Raw genomic sequence first — 20,508 nt, 5'->3', positions numbered from 1 at the left:
CGAGAATCAATATCCTGGCGCAGAACGAGGAGCGTTATATTAGCATCAGTAAGTGGGTGCCGATCCCCAACTCAAGCAAGAGCATCGAGCTTCGGTTCCTCGACTCTCTGAGGTTCCTCCAGGCAAGCCTCGATGCTCTTGCTGGGAAGCTCAGAGACGACCAACTAGCCATTACCACATCAAGTTTCCCGAACTTAGATGTCGCACTCATCAGACGTAAAGGGGTCTACCCCTACGAATACGTCACAGACCCTTCCAAGTTCGAAGAAGAGTTGCTGCCTCCCCAGGATAAGTTCTACAGCCAGCTGAGAGGTTCTGGTATTACCGACGAGGAGTACAAGCATGCTCAGTCTATGTGGGTCGAGTTGGGTTGCCGAACTTTCGGTGATTACCACGATGCATACCTGAAGCTTGATGTGACGCTTCTTGCCGATGTGTTCCAGGCGTTTCGGGCGACTGCGATAAACATTTACAACCTGGACCCTGTATATTTTTACAGCCTTCCTGGACTGGCATGGTCGGCCATGCTCCTGCTGACTAAAGTTAAACTTTCACTTATCACCGATAATAATATCATGCTTTTCATCGAGAGAGCTATCCGGGGCGGCATGGTCCAAGTGTCGCAACGCTTCGCACACGCCAACAATCCCCACATGGCCACTGGTTACGACCCCTCCCAACCATCAAGCTACATCATGTACACTGACGTGAATAATCTTTACGGGCACTCCATGATGCAGCCACTCCCAACAGGACAGTTTGAGTGGGCTGACCCCTCCAACTTCGACATCGAAAAAAAGTGCGACGAGTTTGGGTTTTTTGCCGAGGTGGACCTCGACTTCCCCGAGAAGCTGCAGGATACATTCTGTGACCTTTCGCCTGCTCCGGAATTGAAGTGCCCACCTGGCTCGGATCAACCGAAGCTCGTCATGGACTTGGAGCCCAAAAAGCGTTATGTGCTACACTACCGGAACCTCCAGTGGTTAATGCTGCAAGGGGTCTCGGTCAAAGCAGTTTACGGCGTGCTCTTGTTCAGGCAGTCTCCATGGTTGAAGCCGTACATCGAACTGAACACCAAACATCGCACTGATGCCACTTCGGAACTTGATCGCGATTTTTTCAAATTAATGAACAATGCGGTATTTGGGAAGACCATGGAGAATGTGCGAAATCGCGTTGATGTGAGGTTGGTGACGAAGAAAACACAGTGTCGTCGACTTGTTGCAAGCCCGCTGTTTAGGTCTCGAACAATTTACAACGAACAGATGTCTCTGATTCACATGAACCGGGGCAAGGTGCTACTCAACAAGCCCATCTATGTGGGAGCTGCAGTTTTGGATCTGAGCAAGTTGTGCATGTTCGAGACATATTACGGCATACTACGTGCACACTACAACCACAATATCTCGCTCCTCTACACAGACACGGACAGCTTGGTGTACCATGTTCGCACGGCCGATGCATATGGTGATATAGCCAAAGTTCCAGCTCTTGTCAAGCTCTTCGACACATCGGGCTATCCCCAGCTAAACCGGTATGGAATTCTGCCCCGGAACAAAAAAATACCCGGCAAACTCAAGGACGAGAAAGACGGGGATGTGATTGTGGAGTTTGCTGGACTTCGTGCCAAAGCCTATGCGATCCGGGCTGAGGGTTCAGTAACAAAAAAGGCAAAGGGTGTAAGCAGGCAAGTGGTTCGGGAGCACCTCAAGTTTGAGGATTACCTCGAGTGCCTCAGAACAAAATCGCCCATTCTACAAAAAGAGCATCGTATCCAAAGCGTCGATCATGTGCTTACAACTAATATTGTCAGGAAAGTTGCTCTGGATGCACACGACGACAAGAGGTGTATTCTTGAATGTGGGGTCCATACACTTCCGTGGGGCCACTATCGCCTCCAAACTAGTAAGGCCTGCCCAGAGTGCAATAAAAAGTAATAGGCAATGCGAAAAAAAACAATTTTAATTTACTTCCACTTCCTCGATTACATGCATGCATGGCACAGCAAAATTAAACTTCTGGAAACTGCTAATTGCAATTTGTACTTATATATATAAAATTCCACATTTCTTATTGTGTGCTATTTTTTTTTATTTATTTAAAACTGTTCAGTTACTCTTTCATTCTTGACGTCATACACAAATGTTTTCTCTGCAATAAGAATGACACTGCACAGAGTATCTGCAGGCAAGGCATCGTGGAACTCGCATACAATCTTGATGTTGGTACGATCGTTGACCACCACTTGCTTCCTCTTAGATGTGTTGATGACGGTCATGGGTCTCCGTGCTTTGAATTCGCTGGGCGCGTAGTACACGTCCACGCTTCCCTCGGTCACGCGTTTGTAAGCCGTGTAAGCTTCGTAAAGTTTGAGGTAATCGTTTTTGGTCACGTCAAGGTTGTAATTCTCGCGCGGGAACACTTCGTTGCGTCCATTTTTGAGGTAAACGTTCTTGATCTTGCAGTCGTCGAACTTGCTGGAATCTTTTTCCTGATCGTTATCGCGTCCGGTCTGAAAAAGCACTACGACGAAATCTGGCATGTCGAACTGTATGTTGTTGAACTGTGTCGTCACGTCGAATTCCATGTGACTTCCCGACGCCATCTTCTGCACGCACTGGTAACCGTGAAAGTGAATCGGCACCTGCGGACTTTTCAAGATCTCCGCTTTGTACTTGAGGGCGTAGTTCGTTTCGTATTCCACCACCGGCATTCTCAATTCCATGCTCCGGATGACGCATTTCGCTGCTTCGGGTAAAGTGTTGGCTATCGGCGTGGTGCCGTCCGGACCCAAAGTAGCGTATCGCATCAGTGCGTCGTTGTCGTTGGTCGCTCTTCGAAACGTGATCCTCAGTCCTCCCTTCCACATGATCTCCTTGTAGTCCGAGAAGAAACCAGGCAGCAGACGCATGGGAAAGAGCACCGTGTGACTTTTCGTCGATATTTTGGTCCCGGCTTCGAATCCCCCGGCCTGGTAGTACGCTGCGTCCGTTTTGGATAATTTCAACGTTCCCACCGCCGTCGACGTGATGCCTGGATAATCTATTCTGTCGATGACGGTGTTGTGTTTCCTCACCTCCACCTGCGAGAACAGGTGAGGCACGAAGTTGTCCACGAGTATCAAGTTTGCTGCTGCGGGAAACGCTTCTCCGCTTTCCTTCTTCACCACGTCGAATTGAAGGTAGAGGTCCGCTCTGTGAGGATGAATGAAGCCGTCGCCTACGTCCACATCGTATTCGATCTCCCTGTTCGCCTCGTTCAGATTGGCGAACGTGCGACGGTTGGGAGGGAAAGATTGCAATTCGTAACTTTCGATTTGCTCCATTTTACATGTATGGTTATTTATTATACGTTGATCTCCACGATGGCCGTCGTAGTGGCACCTGCAAAATCCACCACGTCTCCTTTCTCGTTCGTCACCACCAACTCTATGTCGTCTATGCGGTTGCGACATACCGGAAAATAGATCGGCGAAGAGGGCGTGTAGATGATCGGTTCCATGAACTCGGAACTTGGTTTGAAAGTGGCTATGATTCCCGTCTGCTTGTGACTTCCTAACAATCCGTCCGAAGATTTCGTGATCATACCTTCGGCCACGTTACAGTGTACGTTCAGAGTCTCTATGGCCAAGAATTTAGGAATATTGACTGCCGTGTGCTTGATGCCGGCTTCGAGTTTGGTGTCGTTCTCGAAACCTAAAAGTTCTCCCATGGTGCCCAGGTCCACGGTCTCCGTCGCGGATAGGATTTCCACTCTGTGCGTGACCGAATTTTGAGAAAGGTATGTGCCTTTGGGTAACTGAGCTTGCAAAGTGGAAAGATTGTATTGTCCTGGCGTGACGACGATGTGTTCGCTTCCGACGCTAATTTTGTTGTTGTGCTGCGTGACGTTAGGTATGAGGTACATGCTGTAGAATGCACGCAGAGCCACGGATTTAGGATAGACGATGTCGTCGTGCAGCGTGAGTTTCAAGATTGAAGATTCGCTCGTGAGATGGAACACGCCCATCCTAGTGATGCTGTTTGAGGTTCCACAATGCTTTCTGGAAATCTTCGACCGTAGGGTTATTTATTTTAGAGAGAAACGCGAGCACGGAGAGGCAGAGATGACCGCAGTTCACGTCTCCGAAATTTTGAATGCGTTCGTCGTTGTAGTATATGGAGGTTTTGTTCGTTTTCAGATAATGAACTAAATTTGTAGGTGGAACACCTCCGAAAGAATCGAAAACGAATGCTTTATCATTGTCGTTTTTGTGGTAACATATCCAATGCGTGCCTGGATTTTCTTGACCGTCCAAGTTGACTACTCCGCATTCTTTTTTTTTCACGGTTGAAGGTAACGAGTCGGACATGAAAACTCCTCTGAAGTGTTTGATTCGTAACGGTCCGATCAGAAATTCAATGTCTCGGTTGGTGAGTGCTTCTGTTTCTTTTTTTTAAACTTTTTCATCACGCCCTTCCCCTTTTTCTTCTCCATGGCCAGGTTGTGACGTTTCTGTTCTTCCAACTCGGCCTTGTTCTTCTTCGAGTCGATGACGGTTTTCGCGATGGCGGCACTTCCGCCGGCCAAACTTCCAACGGCCCCCAATGCTGCCAGGATGGCCGGGATGCTGAATATGAAACCTCCGACCTTTTGTTGTTTCCGCGAACGCTGCAATCTTTTCAATTGAGGTGTGCTGAGCAGCAATTTCATTCCATGTCCTTTCGACAAGCAAGAACGTTTCTTCTCGCGTTGTTTCTTGGTGAGTAACCCATCGAGGGCACCTAGATTTTTAAGATTGGAGTATGGTATCTGGTACACGACACCCTTGGGCTTCATGTTGATGCTCTATGTGTTATTTTCACGGTATGTTATTTATATATATATTCTGAGATTTTTTCTTGTGTAGTTTTTTACGGTATGTTATTTATATATTTTCAAGGCCTCGCTGTCGTTACACAAATTCTATTACGTGCTTCGTTTTCTTGCCAAGAAGTTCCTTTGTCCCCTTGTACACGATTCGAGTTTTGTTCTCGATTAAAATAGATAGCTTCTCGTCGGATAACATGTTAGCGTATCGATCTGGTAAAAATAGACTGTATTGTGCGTTGAGCAACAGGCGTACCTTGGGACCATACTGGGTAGAAACGATTGAACCGGAAGTTATCGTGTAAGGTTTGTCGACTTCCAATTCCTGAATTTTTACATACTCGACTGACAAATTTAGCATTTGTTTTAATGCTTGGAGATCACTTATTTTTTCAGTTGTCATATCAAAGAAAAATTTCAAAGTGTTAGAGAGAAATTTAATTGTTTTTCACGATGTGTGTTATTTATATATACCGAAGATTATTTTTTTACGATGTGTGTTATTTATATATCAAGTTTTTTTTTGACACGTATATATATTATTATTTTTTAACAGAGGAAGAAAGTTCGTGCTTCGGAAAACGCGAGGATGTGCGTAGTGATATCTTTCCTCTCCTGCATAGACTTGTACCAATCATCAGTATACTGTCTTCTTCCCTGCATCGCCTCGTACAGTTCGTCCGACCTATCGTCCAATTTTTGCCCTGCAGCCAAAAGCAGAATGTTGAGATCACCGCACCTCAGGCCGCTGATCTCCCGAAGAAGGTCCTTGAGAACCATTTCACAAGGGATGCGAAATTCCGGCATTGTTCTTGCTATGTTTACAAGTTTATTAACATCTCCGTTAACTACCTTTTTGAATATTTTAGATAGTAGCTCGGGTGGCAAATTAGTTATGCAATCCATGTTGTTTTTTTACTGTATGTTATTTATATACCCCACCCCAATTTTTGTTTCGTGTTCATGGCGATGGTGGTACCCAGTGCGGCGACCCGTTCACCCAACGATGCGTCTCTGCTCACGAACCTTTCGAAAGCTGCATGTTCCAATTTTTTGTCTGCTTCGTGACGTGCGTCCAGATCCGTCTGCGTGGTGTTGTAGGCGATGTCGTGATCTTTGCATGCCGCGTCCAACGGATTCACACCCTTGTCTCCTCTCTCCAATCTTTTCTCGAGTTTGGTACCCGGTCCGCAGTACTGGTAGCCAGGTAGATGCATCTCGAAAGGTAACTTGTTGATGATGTCGTTCACGAGTCCCTTTCCTTCGGCCACGTTCCAAAATTTCGGAGGCAGCGTGTTGATGATTTTGATCAGGTAACCTATGCCCTTGTCGTCGTTCACGATGAAGTTGGAAAGTTTCGTGCTGATCATGTCCACGATGCCAACCTTCTCGTTGTAGAAATTACGATTGCCTGCATTCTCTTCGCCGGCTATCACCAACAATCGGTCCACGAGTTTCCTAACGTCGTCCACCCAAACGAATTCTTTGGGTAACGTGTTGTAGCGTTTGACGCCGCTGCCTGTTTTGACCTGGTTCCAAATCGGTTTGATGAGATTCCTGTACTTCTCGCCGCTGCTCGATTTCACCCTATTCTGCGAGGCGTCGTTGTTCTGGTACAAGGCATCCGTCATGATCAGAATTTCCTTGTAACTTTGGTAATCTTCGTCGGTGTAATCTTTCGGCTGTTTTTTGGCGACGAGTTCCCACAGTCCCACCGTACCCGGATACCTGTTCCAACTATCCTTGTCGCCTAAATTGACTTTAATGTCGTTGCCTTCGAAGGTCACCTTCGATTTCCCAATCTTCCACACCACACCGCCGCCTTCGCTGGTTTCCATGCTGGGATACAATCCGAACACTTCATCCTTGTCGAATTTCCCCGTGCTCAGGTAGTCTCGTGCCAAAGGTCCCAACTCGATTTTATCCGAAGACGACGACGTGCTGCCTATGGCTCGACGTCGTGCCGGTGCATCCTTCAGTTCGAACGGTGTCGAAGGAATGCTCGAAATGGGCGTGGGTACGGCGTAACTTTTAGCTGCGAGCGGTACGAGTTCGTTGATCAAATTTTTATTTTGTTCCGTGACACTTTTAATTTCTTTACCTAGACTGCTGATGGCATCGATCACGGGTTGATCCTGACGTTTCTTCTCTTCGTAGAATCCGCGATTCTCGGATTTCCAACCTTTGAAGCGTTTCGCGAGGTAATCGCGAAGCTTGAGATTTTCGTCTTCGATTTTTCGTTTCGTCATGACGTTATTTATATACGTCGTTTCTCACAACGTTGCAACGTTTAGAAAATCGTTGATTTTGTTTCTGTATTTTCCATCGTTGGGTTTCCTCGTCATGTCGATCGTCGCGAATCCGAAATCGTCACCGTTCCAGCAAGTAGAGCAGCAGCGTTCCGAAAATTGATTGTAGTTCATGTCTCCGCCTACGTAGTCATCGTACGCGTGCTTGAGGTTGGTGTGATCTTGACGAAACAAACATATGAAATTGGCGTTGTCGCGCACTAACTGTTTTGGAATTTTGGAAAACGTTTGAGCTAGGTAGAAACAATCCATTCCTTTGTGACGACCTTGCGTGAAAAAGTTGCGAATTTCATTTTGATTTTCCAGGATGGCGTCGTCGAACACAACGACTGAATTTTCACGACAATCGTCGAGTGGTTTTATTTCCGAGGCGAATGTTGCAATGTCCAGACCATCGTACAGTTTCATCAGTTGCTGGTATTTGGATTGCTCCAAACTTTTCGAGAACACGTACAGGTGCCTGTTCTTCCAATCTAACCAATTCGGTGCGAGGAGAAAATTGTCCACGAGCAGTGTCGTTTTCCCACACCCCGAAGGACCTACGATCAGACAGCGGATGCTGTCGGGAAGCAACTCGCCGTTCTTTTTCTTCGTTTGACTTTCCGGATCCGGTAGACGCTTCACCACGTTCCACGTACTCACAAGATCACTTCGTCCGCGTCGATCCAACTTTTTTCTGGAAGTCCCAGCCATTTGACAAACAGTTTGTCACCTTTCCTACGCAATACTTTCTCGATGAGGTACGTGTCGGGGTGTTTTGTTTTAGAGAGTTCCTTTTCGTAAAATCTTCCTTTCAAAATCTCGCCGCTACTATCTTTTATTATATACGTGTGTCGGTTTCCGGGTAGAACTCGAACCACCGTAAAAAGTTCCGTGCTCCAATTTTTTGTGAATCCCTTCTCGAAGGTGCGTTTGAATTTGCTGATCCTCACCCGGTCTCCAATTTTGTATTTAGCTTTTTTTGTCGTGGGTGTGTACTTTGGACAGTAAACGGTAGAAATTAAACGCTGCTCGTCGGACTTGGTAACGTCAACTGGCTTCATGCCTATCGTTCTGTGTACCGTTTCATTATAGGTGTCGACGAGTTCCGGCAGGATGTCGACCCATTTGTAATTTCCCCGAAGCGTGAATCGTTTCCACATGTGTGTTTTCAAGGTTCGATTGAATCTTTCCACGATGCTGGCTTTGATGTGACTGAAGCTCGAATAATGTCGAATCTTGTGTTTTTGAATAAATTTTTGGAATACGGCGTTGTAAAATTCTTTACCGTTGTCCGTTTGCAGAAACCGTGGTCGTCTGCCGCCGCTTTCGCGAAAAATTAATTTGAATGCTTCCGTGACGCACGTTCCCGTTTTCGCCTTCAAAGGTAGAGCCCATGCGAATTTCGAAAACGTGTCTATGACGGTGAGAAGGTACTTGTTGCCCTTGTTCAATTTATGCACGTTTTTCAAATTGCCGCTGCTCATCTCCACGAGGTCACTTTGCCAGAGGTCGTCGATGCCCTTGGTTACCACAGCCAAACGTTCGTAGTTGCGACGTGCAGGTTTATGCAATTCTTCGACGATGGCTTGCCTAGACATTTTTTCTTAGAGATTACGTTTCAAGAGAAGCACAAGCGTGATGGGATTCAAAAAGGGTGGCACCTCGCTCGTGTTTTGAATGATCAGCTTATCGCCGGCACTCACGTCGAAAACGGTGAGATCTTCGTCTTCGTGTATTTCATATATGTTGCGCGTTTCGTTCCAACGTGCCAGAGGAATGTTTCCTGCTTTCTGGACACCACGATTCGATATCAAAGTCATGGTGGGAACGCTAGCTTTTCTACCGTGAGACCAGTACGAAAATTCGTTTATCTGAATCGTGCCATCGAGGAGAAACTTGTAGTACGGATGATAAGGATGCAACATGTACAGTTTGTTACCTTCGACGAACGTGGAGATTCTTTGTTGATTGGGTATGCTGTTGATTTCGATGGCTTGCAGAGAATGCAGTTTAGCGAATTTAGTGTCGACGCTAACGAGGTTGCTGTGAAGCTGACCCAGTGTGTTTTGTACGGGCAGCAAATGCTCGATTATGGTATCCGTTACGGTAGAAAACGACGGTTTGATTTTCACTTCCACGTTCAACTGCTTGTAGTTTTCGTTGAGTTCTTGCAACTTGGCACCGAAAGAGGCCAGCGTCGATTCCTGCGTGGATTCCAGCACTCCAACTTGATCTCTGATGTTGACGACAATGTTCTGAAGGTTCTCGACTTGATTCAATTTCGAGCTCTTCTCGGTAAGATCGTTCACGATGCTTCGCATCTCTGTAAACTGCGCGTGAAGGTCGGCGACGCTCTGCGAAGTGGGCAGCGTCGACACCAGCGAACTAATTTCGTCTCGAATCTGTTCCACGTTCGCCGTTTCCGTTTCCAATCGTTTCAGCATTCGAGATATGTTCCTTTTCAAAGCGTGCAATTCTTTGGAGGTGGGGAGATTGGCCACCCTACTCTCGAGTTCGCTCAACGAACTTTTGACGTCGCTCGAATCGGATAGTGCCGTCACCGCCGTTTTCAATTTTTCCAAATCTTCGCTCGAAGGCACGCTCGTCCGTAACGATTCCAAGTCACCCTGTATGTTGTCGAGTACGTGATGAAAATGAGCGAGATTCGTTTCGACGTTCAAATTTTCTAAATATTCGATCTTCTGCTGAACCGTGCTCAACGTGTCTTGAATGCTCGTCAACGCTCTCGCTTCAGCGTGAATATTTTTAATTTCTTCGTTGATCAATTCCAAGGACGCCTGAAGCGTAGCGATGGTGGTTTGAATGTGTTCGAAATCTTGATAGGCCTCCAATTGAATTTTTATGTTCGCGACGCTTTTACCGATGACCTGCAGTTCGTCCGACGATGGTAGGTTCGTCATTGTATCTTCCAAAGTCTGCAACTTGGATTTAATTTCTTCCAACGTGCTGGTGAATTCTTCTTGTAATTTGGAAACAACAACATGCAAGCGTTCTGCGTCTATATCGTTCACCACGGTTTGAAGTTCGGAGAAATTCTTTTCTATTGCGGAAGTTCGTTCTTCGATTTCGAGTTTCAATTTTTCCAAATCTTCATTTTTCGATTGAAATTGCTGTAATTTGGCCAAATCATTTTGAAGCGAATCCACGCTCAACTGTATATTTTGAACGCTGTCGTAAGAAGATACGTCGACATAATTTTTTATGAGCGTTTTCAGTTCGGAATCGATTTTCAGAATGGGGTCGAGACATTGCGTTTGGAGCGTAGCGATTTCCGACTCTAAACTTTTGTTTAAGGTTTCCTGCAAAGCGATCAAATCGGTCCTCAACTTCTTAACTCGAATGTCCAACATGAGAATCTCTTCTGCGTGGTCTACACGCTTGGTGTTGCCGAAAATGTCGTTAGGCATTTTTGGTTAACGGTTATTTATAATAGGATAGACGATTCGTAATTCTACAAAAAGAGGAATAAGTTTGTCGTAATCTCCGAGGAGTTCCATGTAAAAATAATCTCCTGCAGACACATCGTACGTAATGTTAGAAAGCATCTTGTCGTGCTTGATTCGAAAAATATTCTTGCCGGTAGAAATTTTGATTTCGCCTGCGTTTTCCGGATTCACGGTGATTTGAAGTTTCCCGTCGATCGGAATTTCGTAGAAATGTAAATTGTTATTAAAAACATAAAACATCTTGCCCACATCGTCATTCAGTTTCGTCCAAATGCTGTTGAGATGAACAATCAGTAAACCATTGAGTTTAGATAATACGGAAGGTAAGAGGTTATTAGAATTTGGTGGTGCAGTCTCCATGTTGATCTGTTTGCGGAAGCCAAAAAGATTCATTGTCTTTGTTAGTTATTTAAGAATACGGTCAAAGTTTTTTTTGTAATGACACGCAAAGTTTTTTTTTTTGTTTGCGTGCGTCACAATACAGGCACGCGCGCGCACGTGTGTGTATGCGACACATTGTTCCCGAAAGAGGTTTACAAAAGTCACGATATATAAACATTTGGTCCCACAGTTGGAAAATTACGATAAGTTGCATTCAAAAGTTTCAAAATATCATATAGTAGAATTTTTGTAGAGTGGGTAGGCAACACCGACGAGTCTTGAATTATTATTTGAGGCTCGTCGGTGTTGCCAACTCCTATTTGTAGGTTAGCTTAGCCAGTGAAAAATCATATAGTAGAATTTTCTTCGGATGGGTAGGTAACACCAACGAGCCTCAAAAAAAGGAACATCCAATAAAATTGCCAAATATAAACAGAGGGCAATAAACCCCCCTCATAAAAAGCTACAGTAAAAACCCACAGGTCGCCAACTCTGTGCCCCTCAAAATATACATCATAAAAGGCTACGATGAGCCCCACATGATGATTCGAGCCTCAGTGAAAAAACCCAGTAGGTTAACAACACTGTCAAACTACGGCAGTATTACCAGATGTAAACAAAAAGCAATAAACCCCTCTCATAAAAGGCTACAGTAAAAACCCACAGTATCGCCAACTCTGTGCCCCTCAAAATATACATCATAAAAGGCTACGACAAGCCCCACGAGCCCCAAATGAAAATTCAGTACCAGGCCACTTGTACTACAACATTTTCAAAGACACTGTCGTACTTGTGTGCCGGGAAAGTGAATATGTGCAACCAAACTGTGCTCTGCCCCACCGAGCTCCAAATGATGGTTCGAGCTCCAAATGATGATTCAGTACCCGGACACTGGGTCTACTCACACACATTTATATTACTACCCATACCATCAATGTCGTGCTTTCTTTGATGAAGAAAAGATGCTGATACGTGGGAAATTGTTGACAATGCAAGACTCGTTTCTTCATCAACGGCGCTCTCTCTCTCTCTCTTTCTCTGTGATGTTTTAATATCAGTCTGCTGTATAGTTCGGGGCATGTAACAAACAAGCGGTATCTTATGCATGTAAGTCATCCATCACCATAGGCGTGACCCTCCGAAAAATGGGGGGGGGGGGTGAAAGTGAAAGTATAGTCGGGGGAAGGAAAACTATTCAATGTCACTGTTTTGCAAACTCTGTATTGATTGATTTGTGTGAAGATGAGGATTAGTGCTGATGGGATGAAATTGCTGAAGGGACACTTACAACTTTAGTGACAATGAAGTTCGACCAGTCACAAATATAGGAGTGCGTTGTGAAAGAAGGAGAACACATGCATATGCTGAACATATTTTATTCAGCAGGCTACATGGAACAAAGGAAAACATAAATTTCCGCTGCAACGCAGCAATGTATGGTGTCCACACAAAATAAAACATTTTCGTCCATCTACACGTGACATTGAAGTTCGACCACTGTTAGAGGGGATCCTGTTTACCATGGTGTGACGCCGCCCCGTCGGCGAATAACTGTGGCAATGCGTCGGGGCATGCTGCGGACGAGTCGTTCAAGGTATTCCACATCGATGCGGTGCCATTCCTCCTGCAGGCAGGCGATAAGAGCAGCCACTGTCGTGGGTCCCCTCTGTTGCACACGTCGCTTAAGAACACGCCACACATTCTCGATGGGCGAGAGGTCGGGACTCGATGGTGGCCATGGCAGAGTTCGCAGGTGATGGCGAGTCAACCATTCTCTTGTCAGCCGCGCTGTATGAGGCCTGGCATTGTCGTGTTGAAAGATGAGACGCCGCCTGTGGAACAGGTGCCTTCGCACTGTGGGAAGATGCCGCTCCAGTATGCGTGTATAGGCGTGTGCATTCACAATGCCCTCACAGACGTGTAGTGGGCCAACCCCAGATGCCGCCATGCATCCCCATACCATCACTGACGCAGGTTTCTGTACCCGACGTGCATAACATTTTGCTTCATTCTGTTCCTCCTTCCGCCAAATGACTGTTTTCCGTATTTTCCCGTACACAACATTGAAAATGGATTCGTCCGTCCACAAAATCCTGTTCCACTGCCGAAATGTCCATCCCCGGTACATTCGTGCCCACCGTAGTCGATTGCCTTTGTTCAACATGGAAAGGAAGGGTTTACGTTTCGCCTTGTACACTCGGTAACCGCATCGCTGTAGGTAACGGCGAATGGTTCTGGTTGACACTTCAATCTGAGAGCGTTCTCGAGTCCACAGTCGTAATTCGGCCACAGAAACATGATTGTTGGTCTGGATATAGCGCCTAAATATTCGTAGGTCACGCACGCTCAGCAGGCGTTTTCGACCGGGAGCCTTACCTGGCTCTGTAGTACCCGTATTTTGGTGGTGTTTGATGATGCAGTGGACGGTTGACTTGGGTAAGTTCAGTTGGCGCCCTATTTCCCGTTCACTGAGTCCATTCCGTTGCAACTCCACCACTCTTCTCCTCACGGTGTTGTCAATAGGTTCGCCCCTGGCCATGGTGATGATGCACTGCGGTTCCTCGGTGCACAGCACGCGGTTATATACGGCGGACTCCCTTATCGTGTCCGTGACGTCATGCTTCCGTCGAATGCACCACTATCTGGAATTTTCCGTATGGGTCTGGTGCCTGGTCGAAGTTCAATGTCACGCGTATAGTTCCCCGTTTTCGTTCTTTACGTGACCTTGGGTGCAACATGCTGGGATCACGATTCTTGCCTGCTCACACGCCTCCTCTTACACACATGCGCCACTTCTGCGGGTCACCCATTCGACCGCCTATGCCTCTGTGCATTTAATCACGTATTCCTTTCTGGTCGACCTTCATTGTCACCAAGGTTGTACAAGGATCATCCATGCTCAGGCTGTGTCCAAAAGGTACAAAGTACATACTTGAAGTACAGTCTTGACGGAAGTGACGTCACCTAGTGCAGTTCGAAAGCGCCAAGCAAACGAGTGTACAAGACCAGAGGACGCAGCACACGAGCGGTGCACACTTGCGATCTGTGCTTGCTTTTCATTTGTTAAAAAAAATGGACGTCTGAAGTCAATCAGCTGGTAGTTGTAGTTCTTCCATTGTGTGGAAATGTAAGTAAACAAGTTTCTAAAATACTATGTAATTTTATTTATTGGTTTTATTCATATATGCGTGGTTTCTTTCTTCTATAGTGAGAAGGTGTTTAAAAGTGAGAAAACAATTTCTTTTCCCGCGATCGTAAACCATGTTGCGGAATGTGTGAAAATTAATTTGAAAGAGCAAATTTCTTTCATATTTCTATAATTAATAACGTGCTGTGTTATATAAACTGCACGCCGAGTCATGTGTGTGTTGTTCACGGAAAACAAGAGTGGCACATACAGTCGATGTTTGATAATTTTAGTTTCGAAGCAACTTTTGTTGCATTCCTCACTTGTGTTGGCGCTGCAGTCGAAGTGCATTTCGAAAGCTTTCCGCTTCCAGGCTTCAAGACCGCACTGCGAGTATGCTCTCGAAGTATGCTCGCTTCAAGTATGGTCTTGCAGCTTTCGGACACAGCCATAGGCTGGGATTCGAACCCTAGACCCCTAGCATTGCTGTGCCAACCGGAAACTCTGCATTGAAGCGTACACAACAGGGGCGTATCTAGAGCTGGTCCTGTACCCCTAAAAATTCCATTCTTACGTACATATAATTTAGTTTTACGCGTAATTATACTACACCATTACCTCTGATGCGGAAATGGAGCTGATGCCAGGGGCAAAGGATAGCTGAATTTCACGGCTCTTCTAAAACTATATTTTCACTACATACACGCTTACGAATTGAGTGCACATGTATTTACAATATTGAATATCACATGAAACATTGTTGATTAGAATGAACTTCTGCAGTGTTACGGAAATAACCTGTCTAACAATGTTAATCTTCCTTCATTTGATATGAAGGGTTTTAAACAACTCCACTATGTCACTGACACAAACCTCAACAATTACAAAAGTATTTTTAACACTTGTAAATAAAAATATAGGCATGTATTTATGTGGTGTTTGAAACATGCCAATCCTGACGCCTGTGATTGACCTCTGATAAAAATGTATAAAGTCCATAGACATTTATATTATCCTGCAATTCTGTACATTTAATTGGACTAGACACTAATCAACACACTTCTTTTACTAACCTTAGTACGTAGCGCTTCTAATCCTGTTGTTGGTTGCGGAAGCTGGTCTGGGTGTCCTGGCCGGCATTTTCCCTCACTACATCGGCGTGGGACTCACTAACCACCTGGTGGAATCTTTGCAACGAAATTTTGGAGTGCCTGGTAAGGAGCAGTTGACTGCAGCTGTGGATCTGGCGCAGAACAAGGTAAGCTGAATTGTGTGCATTACGCATTGGGAAGTTTGTTTGCTTGCTAGGATTATTTGGTTTCTTGTGACTTCCTGACCAGGTTGTTTCTTTTCTTTTGTCTTCTTACTCTCTCTCTCTTCTAGATCTAAACCTTGTTAATGTTATTATTATTATTATTATTATTATTTTTACATACATTCACTCACAGAGGGTTTTGTTAGAAATAAAACTGGTAAATATTGGACCATAATGCGCATACGAACTTATAATCAATGAATAGCAAACTAACAGTGTTGCAAGATGCATGAGAAACAGTTGTAGTGCCGCAGTGCGCTTCTCTATACAGCATTTTTGTCCAAGTTGTAGTTCGACCGACATTATTCGATTGTTTTGAAGTATAATTTTAAGTTACTTTGTGTAGTCTTTAACTCTTTTTTACCGAAAGTGAAAACTGTTTCAATTTATTTTATAGATCGTTAAAATGAATGAATCAAAATTGCGCTGTATAAATTACACAGTGCATCACCGCGATCATTAACTCTGGAAACTATGATTATATTATTTGAACTACTGAAACAAGTATCACTCTGGTTTTTCATTCCTCTGTTCATCTCTTGAAGTATTTTCGATAACTTCGCCATAATGGACTTACTGATTCCTTCAACCTTTAACTTACCGCGACCACAGATGTGTCAAATGATAATATTAAATCGCTTTGATTTGTGTCCCCAAGTTAAAATAACTGCACAAGTTTAAAGATGAATTATCATTCTTCCTTTTAATAGACCCAAAGAACCAAGAATACTGGTTTTTAACTAACTTTATCTTACGAAAATTTAGAACAATTACTGCTAATAATGTTATTATTATTATTATTATTATTATTACAAGTTCATTATCATATACTTTTTTCAATTTATTTTACCTAACGTAATTCAAGCACACGGTATTTAGTGTTGTCCACGGGACGAGACGGGACAGGCTTTTAAAAATTCGAGACGAGACGAGATTGATCATGTGTCCCGAGACAAACTAATATTTTTCGAGACGAGACAGCATTTCACAGCATTTCCACGAGACGAGACAGACCAAAGTCTCGTCTCGTGGGCAACACTAACGGTATTGATTAATAAACAAAAAAAATAGATTTTTAATCAGAACCTCATACTTCTTTTAATATGATATACTAATATAAAACTTACAGCTCTGATATCTAACAAACAAGTCAATCGGCATTTTGTTGTGCCTCACGCCTCACTAATTACAACGCTCACAGGGTATTTCTAAACGTTACCATGAGTGTTACGAAAATTAATTTTGAAAACTCGGATAATGAAGCGAAATTCCAGCTTGACGAGTATCCACACCACATCAAGCCAAGGACAGCGACTATTAAACATTATTTCTATCCTATTAGTAATGTTGGGTGAAATATAGTTAGTGTCTAATACTTTGATTTCGTTTTATATGCATGTGTTACAATGTTATTGTTGTTTTTCATTTAAAAAAGAAACATTATATCAGTAAACAGAACAGAAGTAATCAAAGATTAATGATTAAGCGGAAGATAACATAGTATACACTTATACAGCCTTAACTTCGCTATGTAAGTAAATAAGCAAAAAGGCTAACCTGTTTATTTTTAAGACAGTAACTTCAAAAATTGCAATACTCAGAAATATGAAACTGCAGTTTCATATCTTGATCCATCAACGAAAATAAGTTCATCGTACAGTCAGAACAATCGTTACCACAAGCATTTTAATTTTGGCTTGTGTATATCAATATAGTTTCGTTTTTACCGTACCACTAAATGTTTTTATCTATACATTACAGTTCCAGTGCTGTGGAATCAGAAGTCCAAAAGACTATGGAACCTCGAGGTGGAGATTGCAAGAACTTGGAGGTCGGGATCTAGCAGTGCCTCTCACATGTTGCCTGCTAGCCAATTTCGGGGAGAGAGCATTTCTAGATCCGCAGCCACGAAACAGAACATTGTGCCAATCTACAGATCCCATGGTCTACCAAATGGCGAGGTATACAGAGGTCAGTTCGTTAAAATTTGTTCAAATTATTATTTTTCAGAATAATTTAGCGTATTCAGTCGTACAGAAACCTAGAATTTCGGTGAATTACACTAATAAGATTCTTATATTTTTATTTTATATCTTGGTTTAGTCCATAGTTTTAGTGATTTTATTCAAAATTACATTTAACCTTTATGTTCAAAATATTTGATCCCCACACTCAAGAAAATACTGATCCAAAAGCAAGTATCAGTAATGGTATAAGCATAATCTGATGCTGCCTCTCAGGTTGGGATGTTTTGAAGCGCGCGCTTTTCAAATGTACACTGCCGCCCCCCCCCCCCCCCAAATGTAGAAGAACTATTTGTGAAAATCGTTTTACTTCGAAATAAATGACAGGACTCCCAGCGGTGGTGAAATTTGTTCATATGTTCCTACAATCGTGCGACATCTAGTTTAAAGTATTCAATACTAGAAGTCAATAATGCACCTATGGATGAATGAACGAACGATTTGATGTACAGGGTGTATCAAAAATAATCATCCGATTTAAAAATGCTATATTTAGGAAACCAATGGACATAGAACCTTGCAGTAAGTTGTACAATACATGCTGGAATATAAAGTTTTGCTTGCAATAAGGTTTACTTTGTTGCAGGTAGGTGCCACTGGTGCAGCTCACTCTTTAGTCCGCGTCAGGATGGCAAACCAGCAACCGGCAGCATTGTGCGTGCAACGTCGAATACTGTGAGCAGTAGGTGGTGCAGCACCGTATTTACGACGAAACTCACGCTGCACAACTGTAACGGACCGCATTTGTTGAAGTGGAGAACGCAGAAAGCTTTCGGTTGTTGGGATGCCATCTTGAAGCGGACTAAAGAGTAAGCAGCACCAGGCGCCCGTTCCGAAAGTCGCACGAGTTGAACGCGTTAAACGAGTTATGGTAAATGGCCGTCCCATAAGTGCTCTCGTGCATTTCGTTATGCTGTCCCAAAAGTCGCTTTCCGTGCTTCTCGTGCAAGAACGAGATTCACCAAACGCACGGGCCAGAAGACTGGTTTCTTCGGTGAGAATCGTCTGCTGCGTACAGGCAACGCGCGTGCATGATGGCTTTAAACTGCATATGAAGCAACATGCGTAAGACGAGTGTGCCTCAACTGTTCTTACAATGTGATTAAGATGAGTAACAGTGTCAGCAGTAGAGTTTATTTCTGCCATAAGGTCATGCCTTCCGCTCGACACCACGAGGACCCTGCGCCTGCGCTTTCGTCTAGAGCGTTCCATAAGTCTGTAAAATAACTCGTTCCCCAGGTTGACGAGCCAAGTTACTCTCGTTAAATTCGTTTCGTTAAGACTTTCGGAACGTATCTACCTGCAACAACGTAAAAAGTATTGTAAGTGAAACTTCATATTCCAACATGTATTTTACAACTTACTGCAAGGTTCTATGTCCATTGGTTTCCTAAATATAGAACTTTTAAATCGGATGATTCTTTTTGATACACGGTGTATTTTACTTCGGGTTTCTGCCACCTTTGGTTAATTGCAAAGATGAGGATGAATGATGGACAGCACACAAGTCCCATAAAGGATTATACTGGCCACGGGTCCAGACGCCATTGTATCAAATCTTCTGGGAAAAATCGGTTCTTGCATCTGTTCTATGAACGCTAATCGCTTGAGATTTGCAGGGAATCACGACGAAAGACACGCCTTGTGGCACAGAGGTAGTGATATCCCAATGGCCTTGGTGTTTACAGGGACGAAGGTTCGAAGGAACGACTCAGTCTGTAACTCTTAGACGTGAATCTTACTCATTTTGTTTTCTCATATATATCCTCTTGTTATTCCAGGGCTGCATGGTAAAGGTGGAGACGTGGTTCAAGGAGCAGGCCCTCCTATTCATCTCCATAGGCTTGGGTGTGGTGGTTCTGGAGGTCATAGTTCTAGCCAGCGCTGCAGTCCTGTGTAGCAACTTGCCAAGACTAACAGATTGAAATTGGCTCGAGCACCCACAACAGCCCGAAGTAAAACTTACGGAAATCGAGGACACTTCGTCGATGCGCAGACAAACGAAAAGGAGAGATAAGGAGGAAGAAGAAGAAGTTGAAGGAAGCAAAGCCACTGTGGAACAAGAAGAGGTACTGAAAGACCGCGTAAGGCAAGAATACAGGAACAGTTTGGCAAGAACTCGAAAGAAGATGCAGGCCAACAACACACTGACTGCGCATCGCAATCTAAATCCCATGAGCCGTCGGTTGTCCTTGTACGAGAAGAACGCTACCAGGCAGCACGGAAGCCAAGTTCCGAATTCTTACAGGAACGATGATGGCGATGATGATGATGACGACGAGGAAAACAAGCCGAAAAGAGTTGAATCAGAGTGCATGATGTGGTGATGATCTCACGAGTTTTGCTTTGTGCCTTTCGATGTACTATTAAATGTTACGTTGGTGTCTCTCTCCCTCCCCTTTTTGTACACAAGTCTGCTTTATTATCTGGTTTCTGTTGTGCTGGTGCCCACCTAGTTTCTACGTAGAAACTATGGTCAAACAGAATAATACGTTTAAGTTCGATATTATAAGTGTGCAAGATGATGTGAAGATATTTCCGTTAACTTCTGATACTATACTCAAGTTTATAGTGAATTGACTTCGAAAAAGCATTTTTACTGCAGACAATGATTCAGATACAGCACTTCATTTTGACGTAGTTTTCATCAATGTTGAACAATAGGGAAATAACGAAAGCAATTTTATTGCACTAAGATGGCATTGTTGTTCCTAAACAACCCACGATGAAGTGATTGATATTCCTATCATGTATTTATTTAGTGCCATTTTATGTATAATGCTATACTGCAGCTGTAAGAACATTAAGATCCTTTTTATTCATAAATATAGTTAGAATTGTTTTGTTGTAGATAGATTAGTGTGATTGTAAATTTGTTTACGAGCCCTTTAAATGTGAAAGAATGAAAATGTTTTGCAATGTACATGTTTTTTTAAACGAAATGTGTATTCTTTGACTAACAATACTAACAGAGCTGCCGATTTGTTTTCCGTACAAACGCCAATATACGATTTCTCAAAGCCTATTTGTGGAACCAACACAAACCGTTATCTAT

At 43.8% G+C, this 20,508-nt stretch overlaps 1 protein-coding gene across 1 annotated transcript in view; it reads left to right on the top strand.

Annotated features, from left to right (window-relative positions):
* Window positions 1-19,391, top strand: part of Tsp68C (Tetraspanin 68C) — a 50,071-nt gene extending 30,680 nt beyond the window's left edge. The window contains exons 5-7 of the mRNA XM_083129534.1: window positions 15,193-15,372; window positions 17,191-17,400; window positions 19,235-19,391. Of these exons, the coding sequence (XP_082985660.1) occupies window positions 15,193-15,372; window positions 17,191-17,400; window positions 19,235-19,378 (534 nt within the window). The 3' untranslated portion in view covers window positions 19,379-19,391. The remainder of the gene's footprint in view (window positions 1-15,192; window positions 15,373-17,190; window positions 17,401-19,234) is intronic.
* Window positions 19,392-20,508: the final 1,117 nt, after the last annotated feature.

Source organism: Lepisma saccharinum, chromosome 10 (assembly GCF_977018435.1).
Source record: "Lepisma saccharinum chromosome 10, izLepSacc3.1, whole genome shotgun sequence".
NCBI classification, from domain to species: domain Eukaryota; kingdom Metazoa; phylum Arthropoda; class Insecta; order Zygentoma; family Lepismatidae; genus Lepisma; species Lepisma saccharinum.
This window is presented reverse-complemented; position numbering and strand designations above follow the sequence as displayed.